The sequence below is a fragment of the Canis aureus genome, chromosome 10 (genome assembly GCF_053574225.1).
Source record: "Canis aureus isolate CA01 chromosome 10, VMU_Caureus_v.1.0, whole genome shotgun sequence".
Lineage (NCBI taxonomy): Eukaryota > Metazoa > Chordata > Mammalia > Carnivora > Canidae > Canis > Canis aureus.
The window spans coordinates 44,297,779-44,313,307 of record NC_135620.1 but is presented as its reverse complement, the minus strand read 5'-3'; the positions used below and the strand labels follow the sequence as shown (position 1 = coordinate 44,313,307).

The 15,529-nt window shown below is 37.7% G+C and overlaps 1 protein-coding gene across 23 annotated transcripts in view; it reads left to right on the top strand.

Annotated features, from left to right (window-relative positions):
- Positions 1-15,529, top strand: part of ELAVL2 (ELAV like RNA binding protein 2) — a 142,963-nt gene that overhangs the window by 64,824 nt on the left and 62,610 nt on the right. For 7 of the 23 annotated variants that reach the window (XM_077912168.1, XM_077912169.1, XM_077912159.1 and 4 more), the window contains exons 2-3: positions 8,014-8,104; positions 10,931-11,174. In XM_077912168.1, the coding sequence (XP_077768294.1) occupies positions 8,033-8,104; positions 10,931-11,174 (316 nt within the window). In that variant the 5' untranslated portion in view covers positions 8,014-8,032. Of the gene's footprint in view, positions 1-8,013; positions 8,130-10,930; positions 11,175-15,529 lie in introns of all 23 variants that reach the window. The other 16 variants (XM_077912167.1, XM_077912166.1, XM_077912155.1 and 13 more) reach the window with 3 other exon arrangements.

Genomic DNA, 15,529 nt, shown 5'->3' with positions numbered 1-15,529 from the left:
TTGAAGTTGGCAGGTGACCCTAGTATAAATACAACCTGTTACTTAACCAGTTTGCTCTTATCCTAACATAGTCTTTTCTTTTGAGTTAGGTGGTAAACGCCCAGATGGCATTTAAGTGCTACACCTGTACCTACCAACTTTTGTGGTCTTTTCCCCTGAGATTCCTATCAAGGAATCAGTTATTAACAGTTATTAACACTGAATCCTTTACCTACACAAACAAGACACATGTGCAGCTTAACACACTGGCAGTAAACAAGAAATGTTACTGCAGACTGGCCAAGAGAAAGCCCTGTGCACACCACCACCAGTTTCCAGTCTGGAACTGGGGAACGGACTGAACCAGCAGACCTTAAGAATGAGGAGTGTGTACTGGATTGGGTTTCCAAAAAAGGGAGATTGTGGACTGAATCAGGGGCAAGGGGCTTGGGTTCCTGGTAGAACCATCTGCTAGCACAAGCTGACCTACCCTCAGCTGGAAACCCAGTTAGGTTGGGACCTTGATATGCAGAGGGTGGTGTTCAAAAGTAAGAGGAACCTAACAATGGCCTTCGGGAATAGTGAGAAAGACCTAGAACCCAAGGGCTTGCAAATACTACTCCTGAGTTTTTTTTGTTGTTGTTGTCCCCAAATATCATCAGAAGTTCACTTTGGATCTTGTCACTGCCACCAAGTCAAAAAAAAAAAAAAAAAACAAAACAAAAAACAAAAAACAAAATTCAACTGAATAAACTTCAGAAATCTTACTGGTTTGTTCAGCAATTCCGGAATTGGGCAGCACCCTGTCAGACAGAAGGGAGCTCCAAAGAGTGAACAAAGTGGGAGGGAGTCTTTTATAAGTGGAAGAGGGGCGGGGACAAGGGAAAGAGTGGATTACTTCATCTTTCTTTCGGGGACAGAAGGATGTTAGATGGATTACCTCATTAGTGCTCACCAGACAGTTCCACATTTACTAGTTTTAAGATTGTGTTCCTGGGATAGGTTGAAATTGCAGTTAGGTTTGGAATGAAGTCTTGGTTTGCTGTGATGTGGGGCATAGCACAAGTGATTCCCATTTTGTAACTTTTAAAACAAATAAATCACGGGGTTCTTCTATTAATCCATAAGTAAAAGGAAAAACTTTGACTTAATATTATAAACTCAGTTTTTATGTGTTGAATTTCCTTGAGGAGCTCCCTACCAACCCCTTAAGACCGCTTTCTATAGAAAGCCATTCCTTTGCTTAATTATCTTGTGTTCTGAGTTCCATATCTTAATAAATGCAGGTTGGTGAGCCTGTGAGCAGTTAGAATCAAAGCCAGTTTCTTGATCATGAATTTCAACAGTTTAATGATGTAATTAAAGTAGCACATTAGTAACCTGTTTTCCTCCTGGGTAGATCCTCTGGTGTCACCCTTGTTGGAGTCCTGTCTTTCTATATCAACGTTACTGCAGTTGTTTCTTGATAGATCTTCCTGCTGGCAAAGTTGCAGAGTCCTCCCATATAATCATATGTGATTTATTTTTACAGCACCCCCATGCTGTTATGCTGAAAATCTTATGGTGACCTCTGACGGAGTTCAGGACACACTACCCCAAAATATGGTACTTTGGCATATTGAATTTCTTAAGTTGAAGGAGTTTGAGAAAACGGGAACAGAGAAGGTTTGAGAAAACAGAAACAGAAAGGTCACCCTACCCACTATCCATCCCCCTTTTCCCCTGAAACAGGTTCTAGAACATTTTATGCGAAAGATATTCTCACAAAATAGTGGGAGGAAGGCAGACATTCTTCCCAGAGAATGGGAATTGGACTAAGAATAGTACGAACAAACCTTGTTAAACTACTCCTTGTCTACCTAGTCATTTCATCACTTAATACCCTAGCCCCAACCCCTTTGTCCTGTCAAGTTCTTCACAAATTTATTCTTTATCTAAAAGGTGTGAAAGTTACCTGTTCTCGCCACTACTTTTGGGCTTCATTTCCTTGAGAAGGCTCCCATGTGGGTACATGTAAAAGCTTATAAAATTTGTATGTCTTTTTTCCCTGTTAATCTGTTTTTGCCAGTCTAATTTTCAGATCCAGCCAGGGACTCTAAGAGGATCTAAGAAACCTTTCTTTTCCCCTACACCTCCGAGGCCCTTTATGGTCTGACCTTATTACTTCTTTGCTTTCTTTCCCTCCTTCTAGCTTCACCCTAGATGTTCTCTGCCTGGAATGCTCTTCTTCTGGATATCCCCACAGGATGTATTTGTTCACTGTTACATTTCTGATAACCATAATTTTGGTGCTTAAAACAATGTGAATTTATTATCTTTCAATTATGAAGGTCAGAGCCCCCTTAAGTGGGTCTCACTGGGCTTTGATCAAGGTGTTGGTAGGACTTCATTCCTTTCAGAGTCTGTAGGGAAGAATCTGTTTCCTTGCTTTTTCCACTTTTTGAGGCTGCACATACTCTTTGGTTAGTGGCTATCCCCCATCTTGAAAGCCAGTTAGTTGAGTCTTTCTCATGCTGCATTACTCTAACACTGAATATCCATCCTTCCTCCTGTATTTATAACAACTCTTCTGCTCATGCTGGCTCTGCCGGGGTAATGTGGGATAATCTCCTCATTTTGGAGTCATTTGATTAGCAGCCTTAATTCTCTCAATTCTCTCTGCAATTTAAATCTCCCAGTTCATGTGACTAGATATTCACAGATTTCAGAGGTTAGAATGTGAACATCCAGGTGAGTCATTTTACCCACCACAGTGGCTAGTTTCTGTCTCTAAACTTTGCTCAGAGTTCACCTTCTCAGGGATGCCTGTTTTAATATTGGAAACTACCCCTCCCTACATTCTCAACCCCTACTTGGCTTTACATTTTCTTTTATTACAAAGCTCATTTGTTTATAGCTGTTACACTACTTTCTTATATACGTTCATTGTGGTCTACTGCACACACCTCCTGTTGCAGATGTAGACTGCAGGATTCATCTTCATTACTGTATCTCAAGTACCTAGGACAGTCCTTAGGTCATGGGAGATGTGTATAAGTGTTTGATGAATGAGTGAATGAATGAAACAGTGTGTGAAGCTTAAGCAAATCTTTCTCACTAGAGCTTTGCTTTTCTGTTGCCCAGCACGGATGCCTGAAATGGACATAGAATTAAGGGAAGGACTTGGGACTTCTAAATTCATTAGCTTTACTTTCTAGCCTCAAAAGTTTTAATCCTGCCAGCTCTAGAACTACAAAACCTCAGAACAAGTGGCGTCAGAAAGACTCTGTAGTTTGTCTGTAGGAGCCATAAAGGGCCAAGAGACAGAAATGTTGGTGTTCACTGCCAAAGAACATTCTCTCTGTGATTTCTGCAGCTGTTTGGTGTATTGTCTCTGGCAGCTTTTAGACCCTTGTTAGCCCCAAGGCCAAAAATCTGAACTTGACGAGGCTGAGGAAATCTATAGGGCCTGTGAGGCAGTTAAAATGATTATGGATGTGGGGTAGGAAATTGACAGGGATTCTAGAATTGAGGAAATCACATGAAGTTTAAAACCACAAACCTTTATTATTTTAGGAAGGACAAAGGAAAGTGTGAAGAGGTTTATAAAGAAAAACTAATGGCTCATTCCTGTAGCTGACACGTCAGCCCCATGATTTTTAGTGCTTGGTTGAGTTCTTCCGTTGCTTAATTCAGTAAAGTTGAAATACATCCTAAAGATGCCATTTTAGTGGGAAAGATAAAAAATTATTATGTGGGAATGGTATCTTCTAGGTAGATGGCCCTATCAGCTGCTTACCCAGCTCTCATTGTAAGTTCTCATTACTCTCCTGATAATTTGTAGTGCTTTAGCTTCCTGCCTCGCATACTCCAAAGGAAAATGCTGTTGGGCCAAGGTTTCTGTCTGTATTTTGGTAGTTTCTCCTTTTAAACTTGAGAGACAAATGCCTTCTGTTCACCTTGTAACTTGGTTTTCAGAGAGTTTGGTGGTCAGAGGAAAAGACTTTGCACTATCCAGATTCTACACTGGTGCTCTGCTACTTGAGGTATTGAGAGCCTGCTAGCTTGCAAGGAAGTGTCCTGACCAAAGTCACTTTATCCAAGTGTGACTTTTCAAAGTGTGAGAGAAATGCTTACTCTTGACCTTGGCCAAGATTCTTTTTAGAAATGTTGCTTTTCATATTTGCATAAACATTCTAGTCTGTATCAAATTAAAACTGTTTGAGATCCGTAACTTAGTTATGATGCATTTTTAAACACCTTTGTGTTATAAAATCTATTGTTTTTGTTCGTTATTTTTTTCCACATCTCCCTCCTCTTCTGCCATTTTCCTCAAGTTAGACCCAGATTCCAGAGGTGACATCTCTGTAACCTTGCTGGCCAGAGGCTTGGAATGTATTTATATCATGTTTTTGTTTTGGCTTCAAGCTTTTTTATAGTTGGCAATTTGGCATAATAGACTCTTGAAATAAAAGTACACAAGTGATCACTGAAGATAGTGTCTCTTTGTTATGCCATTTAATGAGAATTTGGCTTTTATTGGGTAAGGGTGGCTTATGGAGTGCACCAAAAATTGAAAATATGCTTTCCTAATTATCTCTGGTTTGGAACACTTGAGGTGAGATAGAAAAAGAGCTATTAAGTTGGCATGCATTTAGGAAGGTCACTGCCCTTGCATGCTTAGCTTTTTAAAACAAACTGTTTTGACCTTAGGTATGTTTGCAGATGCTTAGTCTATACAACCAAGAATGTACATGTGTGGTGGGTATGGCGGGAGGGCCTTCTAGGCAGATGGAATTACATGAGCAAAGCCAGAGGATGAATGTACGGCTTCACAAGTACTGGAGCTCTGAGGGGACAAGGAATGGTTCAGATTTTTAGGTGATTGAATATGAGCTGGTGAAAGAAGTTGTAGAGAGTCCCAGGTGCTTATACTGTTCATACTTAGTAGTTTGTGCTTAATTTGATAGACAGCCGGGAGCTATTGTGGGTTTAGGAAAATCCATTAGGGAGTAGTAGTGTTAGTGTGGATTTGGATGATGAGGGACCTTTGGGAAGGCTATGTAAGTGGTTCAGATGATTCAGATGATGAAACATGAGGGCCCAGACTGGGATGGTAACCATGATGGTGGAGATGCACAGGCCTCACCAGGTGATGTGCAGTGGTCTCTTGGCAGTCTGCTGTGACTCTAACCTCCAGAGGTCTGTTCCTTAAATCAGATGGAATCTAGGACTTGGAAACCCTTTTTTCCCTTGTAGACCTGTACTTATTAATGAGAATTCGCAGAATATATTTAGGATGTTTTCGATTAGCAGTCTATCTTGTTGGGTGGCTGTCTTGTAAGAGGTTGAAAATAGGAAGAAAACTGATAAACCTTAATTTTCAGAACTCTGTATTAAAATAGGGACTTCTGTTTTCTCTCATGTGACCAGAAAATTGTTGGTCCCAGATAGGAGAAATCAAGCAATAGCGTTGGTTTCCTAAAATCCATTATTGTAAGAAACTTTAGAAGTTTAAGTACACAAGGATGTCTGGGTGGCTCCGTGGTTGAGCGTCTTCCTTTGGCTCAGGCGCAATCCCTGGGTCCTGGGATCAAGCGCAGCATCAGGCTCCCCCGGGGGGGCTTGCTTCTCCCTTTGCCTGTGTCTCTGCCTCTCTCTCTGTGTGTCTCATGAATAAATAAATAAAATCTTTAAAAAGTTTAATACAGGGCAGCCTGGGTGGCTCAGTTTTTTAGCACCGCCTTCGGCCCAGGGCCTGATCGTGGAGACCCGGGATCAAGTCCCACATTGGGCTCCTTGCATGGAGCCTGCTTCTCCCTCTGCCTGTGTCTGCCTCTCTCTCTCACTCTCTCTCTCCCTGTGTCTCTCATGAATAAATAAAATCTTAAAAAAAAAAAAGTTTAATACACAGTGGACCATTACGTTAAAAAAAAAAAATCAACTTTTATGGAGTTTTGGAAGTGTGAAGACAGAGAGCCCCTTTCCCCCAATAAAATCATGATTCCACTAAACCAGCACCTCATCATTATCTGTTGGAGCCCAGAGAAAGTTTAGAATATTCTAGATCTATGCCAAAGTGCCTTTCATAAATTAGTACATGGAAAAAAAGCAGTCTTAATTGGCACAATTGATGTCTAAATTAAGATGTGAACATATATTGAAACGTTATTTTTTTAAGCTTTAAAATGAATAGTTCTGTGTTGTTGGAATGTACACCCCCCATCCCCCTTTCCAAAGAGTTTCAGAGCCAGTAGAATCTATAAATAGTGCAGACCGGTTGTCTGTGGTAGATTGAGTAGAGCAGAATCGCCTGTCCTTAAGTGAAGGGGAAGTAGCTTTACATTTTTAGTAACTGAATTGTTGGCCAGCATAAAGGTAAGGGCCATGTGAGCAACTTATTTATAACTTCCCATAAAGGTATGTGTCTGCCTCAAGCAGAGAAACTGTCTGGGGTGCTTGAAATGTAAAAGTGCAGTAGAATCATTTTCCATACACAGCCTTCCTAGCTAGTTGGTGCAATAAAGTGATTGTTCACATCCCTGGGGCTTTCAGAAAGAGGGATGTCAATAGATTAGCTTATTAGCGTCGTCTCCTATGGAATAGAAGGGACCAAGGCCATTAAATGTGAATCTGTGGTTTTATGTAGTGAAAAATGTTCAGATATTAATTCCCGAAGGTATTCAGGACATACATTTAAGCTTGGTTTAACCTCTTGGGTGTGGTCCTGCCTATTCTACCCATGTGGTCTAACCATGATTAGGTTCTTGTCAAAATATTTCATGGGTATAAAAGCACTTTATCTTTTCACAGGTTTAGTTCGACTATAAGTAGGTTTTTTGTTTTTAAAGTAAACATAGAATCAGACTGAATTATAACAGTGGGAGAAGGGAAGAAGTGTAAGACATTTTCATGGCATCCTGTAAGGAGTATGTTAAACCCTTTTGGTAGATGCCAGAAAATGGAATCCATTGTTACATGTTAATTAACGTCATTGCTCACATCAAGAGTAAACCACTTATAGCCAGCTTTAAGTAAGGATGAAATTTTTATAATCATAAATACCCAAGTAAAAGATGTTTTTGGCTCTCCTTTGTCATGTGTCTGTTTTTAGAGATTGAGTTTTTCTGAATATTCTGTTGGCCATTTAAAGGATCTGCCTATATGGCTAAAATGTAAACTTTGGCTTTTGTGCCAATACTGTGGCTCTGTTTAGTATTTGGGCAACTTGTAATAAGTGGTAAATGGCTCATTAACTATATTGGAGGCCTCATAGCAGCACTAATTTCAAATCGTGCTGCGTTTACAATTTACATATTAAAAAATGTTCACTTGATTTCGTTCAGGGACAAAGCTGACATCCTATATAAGCATTACTCCAAACAATCCTATTTATTGGTCCAATTATTTCAATTGAAAGATGCTGGTTTACTGCCTCTTAGTATATGTGAACAATTCTCAGTGAAACTGTTAGAGATCAGTTGGACTATAGTGTCAGAATAACCTCACAGGGTTTCGATTCATTTTTAATTTTAAGTCCCAGGATTAAGGATCATTTATAGTATAATGTAACAGTATGGGCAAATATAGTTTCCCTTACTGCCTTTCTGATATTTTTGGGAAAGAATGCTTTTCTGCAAAGCATTCACTTATGAATTGCATGACTGCCTTTTCTCACTATAAATTTCATTCACATTTCTTTCCTTCTCCCACATCCTTAAGAGACAGGACAGCATGCAGTGTTTTGCTTCATTTTATCATTTAAAAATTTTTTTGAGATGTGGTTTAAGGTAGTTCTTCAGGATAGATGTCAAAGTAACTAGTTAATACTGTTTTAAAATCAGGCTCTTAATTAAAAATGCTTAATTTGTGCAAGAAAACTACATGTTAAAATGAATTTGGAAAGATTAGATTGGAATTGCCTCAAATTCAATTAAGCCACACTGCATGGACGTGCTGGGAATATCAATACAATCACTGTAAATTTTGTACAAACTGATTTGTTGCATTATCTTGCTCATCTAACATACGGTACTTTTTGTGTCCATATTGCAGACGGCAACTCCAAACTAACATGGCAGTCAGACTGTGTGATGTGGCTTCTCTGCTTAGAAGTGGTTCGTGGGCAGCAGAGCCTTGGACTGGGGTCTGTGGGATTTTTCTTAAATTCTGTAGGCTACTTTTTTTTTTTTTTTTTAGCATGTTGCAGGAGTGCTGAGGCCATACCAAACACTTGAACTTTTCATTTGGCATACTAATTATTCTTACATTTAACCTATTGTGGTATGGCCATCATTAGGACTTTGAAAGCACATTGCAATTTTAACCATAGTGGTATATGTAGCATCAGAACCATGCTTTTGTATGTAACTTTTTATAATCTGAATTAGGATTTAGTGCAGACTCAAAGAAAAGAGTGACAAGCTTTTTTAAAAAAAAAAAACAAAAAAGTTTTGGTATGGTCTGAATACTAAGTTACCGTAATTCTTTACATTCTGTTTACTATGTATTTTTTTGGTTACTAAATTTTGAAGTTATTTACAATTCCTGATGCTCAAAAAAAAAAATTGTTGAAATTGTAAATCTGGCTGAAAATTATTTGCCCAGTAACTGTTGAAAGAGTTTGCATTCTGTGAACAGTTGTGTTGAGCCTATCAATGGAATATGCATTATTTGTAAAATATAGCACATTAGTATCATTTTATTCTGAGCAGATGGTCCTATAGCTGAGAGATGCTGTAATTTTCAGCGCACACAGCCTACTGCAGCTGTTCACTTGAATGTTGGCTTAGGAGCTCATTCTTGCCACCTGAACATGGAAATAAATGTGCAATTAAGTGAGAGTGTTTGTTGTCCTTGCTAAATCCTGCTAATTTCAGTCAATGAACACTTTATATTTCAAATGCCATCCCAATGAGTTAAGTCCAAATCTCATACTTGGGGTTCACATAGTTTCTACACATACCCTAACTTTTGAATAGCAATTTGTTTTAATTGGCCTTGGCCACTCTCCTCTTGCAACTCATTGTTTTCATAAATCCTGGGCAAAGATAATCCCGTAAGAGTTTTGCTGTGGAAAGTGACCCACAGCTAATATTCTACAGACTGGAACAGTTACATACTTTATTAGGAAATTTGAAAACTCCTTTCTCAGTTTCAGATAAATTTGTTAATTAGAATAAAATGCATGTCTTGAATTGTTTCAATTTTTTTTCCTACAGATTTCCAAAGATTTATTTTCTTTTACTCCTTTAAGTATTCCTTAAGAACACTTACACAAAAGAGGTAGCATGCAGCTTTGTGGGGAAAAAAAAACAAACCCATTTCTTTGAAAAGGAAATGCAGTCATGGAGGGTTGTAGGTTGTTTGATATTTGATAGGTAGTCTAGATTTTGTCTATTTTTTAAAATCAAGATAATGCTGATTCTTGTCCAGTCTGACCAGTCTTAATCTGGTCAGTTGACCAGTCTCAATCTATCCTGTGCTGCCTTCTCTTATAAACATCTCTTGGCAGTAGAGATTTCTTTCTGTATGCTTATCCAGTGTTGTGCCCTTTTATTTTTCATAGGCAATAAGCTTTTTAAAAGACTTTTTTTCTCTTGTAGCACTCTTTCCCTCTACTTTGCTTTTTAAAAATTTTGCCTCAAATTCTTTGCCTTTTATATGTTAGAGAACTTCCCTAAAAGTAGCATTCCATCAATTCAGAATTGTCAGTTTTGAGAAGTAGTTCTTTGTGGAGATGAGAGCTGTATTGAATGAAATACGAAGCATAATTCTTTCAGTGATACTTTGATTTTTGGATTCCCCCACAATCTTGCTGTCCAAAGTAGATAGCTATTGGAAGATGATTTTAGAAAATTTGGGGCTGTGGTTTGTGACTCTTGCTCAAAGAGCATAGCATTGATTTTTAGAAAACTGGATCCAAATTTGCTTATAAGTAGATTTTTAGAGTAGCCTGAACAGTTTGAGGCCATTTCCCCCAAGTCTGCTATTTATTCTATATTTGGAGTTTATAGGTACCTTATTACTTGCATTTCAACAGGCTTATGTGCTCAAATGAGAATTCCTTGGGCTGGTCTGTTTGCAAAAGTTGAAATATTTACGTTCTGCTGAGCTGGAGAGGTTTTTGTTTTATTTTTTTCCCATTAAAGTTAGAATCAAGGCAAAATGCCATATTGAATTGTTTGGGGATTCTATTTTGATGCTGTAGACCAGGTGCCTTGTTGGTGATCTTTAGCTGCCAAGGTTGACAAGAATGGCTTGTTAGATTCTACAAGGTACACTAAGTACTCATAGCTTCTTTTCCAAGTTATCCTACAAATCCTTTTCATTCCCTAACATTTAACATCTGATATTTTTCTTATTTCTTACCAACAGAAGAGGTATAAGATATTGTCAATCAAAAACATTTTCAATATGTAACCAAAACAGTACATGTTGACAAATTTATATTTTTTAAAGTACTCTTGCTCCTTGATTTTAAGTTAATGGATGTCTGTCAGTTTTAGAATATTGAAACTCTTAGGCTAACTGCAAATCTCTTCAGAGTTAGGAATACCATTTTTTGATTTGTTTTTTGGTAGCATGTTAAGCACTTCTGTTTTGTAGTATGATTTTAGTCAGGGTTTAATTCCGTGCCCTTTGGTACTAAATTTCCTCAAGTTTTTGGATATTGCAGGTGAGTAAGGGTATGAGTAGACCCAAAATGCGGTTCTAGAGAATGTTTAACATTTACAGTGTGTTTTTATGTGCATGTATGGAATATGTATGTGAAAATATAATTGTGAACTTAAATTGACTAGCTTAATATGTGAAGTATAAATTAGCGTAGGTGTTGCACTTTTTGTTGAAGCTTTATTGTAATCTCAGCAGAACGACTTGTATTTAGTGACAAGTATTTACATTCCTGGTAGGAATCTCTAATAGTTTGTGAAATATGAATTCTGACATTTCTTATTTTCTCTGTTTTTAGCAGGTAATTGCTGCCATGGAAACACAACTGTCTAATGGGCCAACTTGCAATAACACAGCCAATGGTCCAACTACTATAAACAACAACTGCTCGTCACCAGTTGACTCTGGGAACACAGAGGACAGCAAGACCAACTTAATAGTCAACTACCTTCCTCAGAACATGACACAGGAGGAACTAAAGAGTCTTTTTGGGAGCATCGGTGAGATAGAGTCCTGTAAGCTTGTAAGAGACAAAATAACAGGTATGCAGTTTTTCATAGATTATTCACTTTTAAACAGTGTTTCAAGTGTGAGAAAATAATAAGTTTACCGCTTGTAGATCATTCATTGGTACAGTTTTACACATCTAGCTACACTCTCTATTACTAAATCAGCAGCATGAAACTTTTAAGAGTTTTGTTTTCCTTTTAAAGTATAAAATATTTTTGTGGGCAGTATATACTATAACTAGACTTTTATATACCGTGTGCTGTACACTAACATCTTTCAAAAATGTTTTAGAAGTGTCTCTATGGGACAGAAAGTGTCATGTTGAACTTTAGTTTTTAGTTCCCTGAGCTTATATGATGTAGCATTTTAACAGTGAGGTAGAAGAAGAATATTCCATTTGGGAAGAGGAGGAAATCTCATAAAATGTTTTTTCCTTTAAGTCTGTATAGTTCTGCTTATAATATGTGTGACAAAATAAATGGTAATATTCACACTGTCAATGTATAAATATTTGCACTGATATAATTTGCATGTAGCAAGATCCTCTGTTCTATTCCTTGGTAAGGAAAGGAAAAAGTGGTGTATGAGTGTTCCTTTTATCATAAAGGTAAAAATGAAAGGATAGGTAATTTGAATTTTGAATATTGGGTAGTGGAAAATATCCTTAGTATTTTGTAAGATTCGACTAAATATTTAGAATAAGCCAAAACCTGATTGAGGAGCAGGTTCTTGGGATATAGGAGTTAACATTTCTTGCGGGAGTTGTTTTCAAACACTGAAAATGTAAGAAGTTAATTGTAGAAAGACAAACTTTCTCACATTAAATTTGAGTGATGGTGTATATTAAATTGCTTTACATGGCTTTATAACTCAAACTATATAAACCAAATATGTGAAATGGGCAAAGAAGCCCTAATGGCAGTAAGAAGAGTTTGACCAAGAGTCTGAACTTCAGTCCTCTGACCTTGGACAGATCAACTCTTGGCTTCAGGTCTCCCTTGGTAAAATGAGGTAGAGGGCAAAGAAAGAGGTCACACTAGGTGATTTGTGAGGTTATTTTTGTTGTTGTTTTACTTTAAGATCATACCATTAGCTGTTCTTTTAACAAGATAGCAGGATTTATTGTCTCCAAGGTGAATGAGAGCTATCACCTCAGCTTGGCCTCACAATCCTATTTCTTTGAGGTACAAATTGAAGCTCACAGGGAGGAACATATTTAAATCAAGTAAAAACTCAGTAAAACCTGGTTGTCATCAATCTATACTGAATATTTTGAACTAATTATGTTACTTAGATGTTCACCGCAGTATCATTAGGAAGAGTTGGTTGTGTCCGAAAAAATAAATAAAATCTTTTTCTTTTTTTAAAAAGGAAGAGTTGGTTGTTTTTGTTATTGAATAGTGATAATCAAATGGAAAATATTTTTCCATTTCTTTCCCCCAAATCAGTGTCATCGGCATACATTAAATTTATAAACAGTTTTTGAACAGTTGAAAAGGTAGAGAACAAATGGCTCTTGATACATTTGTCCTGACACACTAAATTTTATTACTATCTTTTTAGGAAAACAGCTTCTTCATACACGAATTTTGCAACCTCTTTGACATGAATGTGTGATAAATGGTATAAAGGCCGTGACATCAATGATACGATTTCTGGTTTGATTATTTAGTAACTGTTCCTACCGTTTAAAAAACAAAACAAAACAAAAACCAAAACCAAAAACTTGAACTGGGTGTATATATAAACATTGAATTTTTTTGTTATGATAGTGGGAGTAGATAAAAATATGAAACAAATCTTACATCCTTTTTATTAGGCATCTTCTGCAGAAAACATTTCAGGTTTTTTTTTTTTTTTTTAAGATTTACTTATTTATTCATCAGAGAGAGAGAGAGAGAGAGAGAGAGAGAGAGGCAGAGACACAGGCAGAGGGAGAAGCAGGCTCCATGCAGGGATCCCAACGTGGGACTCGATCCTGGGTCCCCAGGATCATGCCCTGGGCTGAAGGCGGTGCTAAACTGCTGAGCCACCCGGGCTGCCCACATCTCAGAGATTTTTATTTTTCATCTCTGATCAGTTTTGAATTATCTTATTCTTTCAAAGTCTTTTATTAGAGCTGTTTTATCGTGCAATAAATTTGAATTCTATGTCTTCCTACCTGTCTTTAGTATGACAAACCGTGGTAATGGAACCACAGTGCACGGTCATCTGAAGTACATGGTTAGATATTGGCAAAGTGCATTAACGTATGCTCTCCACTTTATCTCCCCACCAACACCCCATTGTCTTTTCAGTCGGGGTCAATGAAGTTTTCCACCATGGTAAAATTTCTGTTTAAAACCTCTAGTAAGCAAGTGGAGTACCCAAGAAAATCCACAGTGGCCAAGAGCGTCAAAAGATGTTTTCTAAGCTTCATTCCAGGAGACAGTCTTATTTGTTCTTCAAAGTAAAGGTTTCATTCACAGATAAGTTTGAGAAATGCTGCCCTTCATAGTATTGTATTTCAGAGCCAAACTGCAGATCCCTAGCATATTAGAAAACATACATTAAAATCCTGCAGTAAAGAAACTGGTTTTCCAGCCTTATTTGACCTCAGAACTCATTTGGGGAGATATCTCCCCAATACTAGATATCCATAGAACATATAAAAGCTTTTGCTTGAAAGCTATTGAAATCATTTAATGACTTATCAGACACTCTGAAACTCTTCTGTAACTTGTTCTACATCAGAGTATGAGCATGTTTCATAAGTGAACATCCATGATAACTGTATATTAAAAAGATGAGTAGGTAAGTAGGTAAATAACACAAAGGGATCTCTTCTAGTAACCCTGTTTTTGACTTCGTCCGTTGCCATCTTATTCTTAGTATGGGTTAAATGGTGTTTAGAAGGGTCTGAATCATTTAGTTTCAAAGCGTACATTTAGATTTTTAATTCTGAATTTCTTAGTAGATATTTGTATTGAACAAAAGATAGTCTAGTAAATGGTAGATTTCTAAAACTGGAATTTGAATGGCTGTACTTTGTGAAGTCGGCATATTGTCCTAAGAAACTATTATTAACGTATCTAGAAAAACTGAAAGAGGGACGCAGGGAGCCTGCTTCTCCCTCTGCCTATGTCTGTGCCTCTCTCTCTTTGTCTCTCGTGAATGAATAAATAAAACCTAAAAAGGAAAGAAAGACTGAAAGAATTTGTGAGGATTTGGACCCTGCCCTGTGCTGTTTAGCATTAGACAGCTCATGCAGTTTCTCAGTACACATTTTTATTTATTTTAAAGATTTTATTTATTTATGGGGAGGGGGGGCAGAGACACAGGCAGGAGAGAAGCAGGCCCCATGCCCGGGGCCTGATGTGGGACTCCATCCCAGGACTCCAGGACCAGGCCCTGGGCCAAAGGCAGGTACTAAACCACTGAACCACCCAGGGATCCCTTCAGTACACATTTTTAGGGTCAAGTCTGAGTTCCTTGGTGTAATTATTCCAACTTACCCTACCTCCTGGGGAACCTACTGGGCCAACTCTTTGTATTCTGATTTTGTAGGAGGTGAGCATTAACTGTCTGGGTTATAAGAAAACAATGAGACCGGTCTTTGGGAAGAACATTTAAATCATTCTTTTCTCATTTTTCTTAAATCTTTCTTTGTTTAAATAATGCTGAATTAGGAAACTGTGTCTCAGGTTAAAAAAAAATCGAGTTAGGAAAGTATGTGCCTCTTTCCTAAGTTCTAAAAGAGAGTATATAATTTTTAGATTGTGTTGTTGGCAAATTAATGTCACCATTTTGATAGAATGAGCTTTAGAGAAATACATTAAGACACCTCTTTAGTGGTAAATATAGTAATCTTCTCTTTAGCCTAAATTCTATTTATTATGTTGTTTTTCAGGCCTTTGCTTTGGGCTCGTGCCCAGCTTTAGGCTTCATCCCGTTTCCTGTCTATAGACATTCATCATGAGAAGCTACTGCTACTTGTACAGTTTAGCTGATATCGGTCCATCTCTTTGAGTTTATGCACTTCAGAGTCCTTGACACCTGCTGATGCTGCATTCTAGAGGAGTGAAATAGATTTTATGATGCAAGGAATGAGTAATAGTGTGTCAGAATCAGAAGTGTCCTTGAAATGACCTTAGCCAACTCTGTATTTAACAGGTGATCTGAAGCCCAGGTTTGTTTAAATGACTGACTAGTCCAAGACCAATGGCTTTTAAGTGGTAAAGCACGGACCAGAATCCTGGTTTTCTGATTCTTTCTTGGGACATTTCCTCTTTGCCTCTTGTGAGAGGCCAGAATTCTTTAAAAAAACAAAAAACAAAACTAACCACAGGAACAACTGATGAATTTGTAGTGAGACACATAACTTGAACAGATTCACTAAGGGGCATCT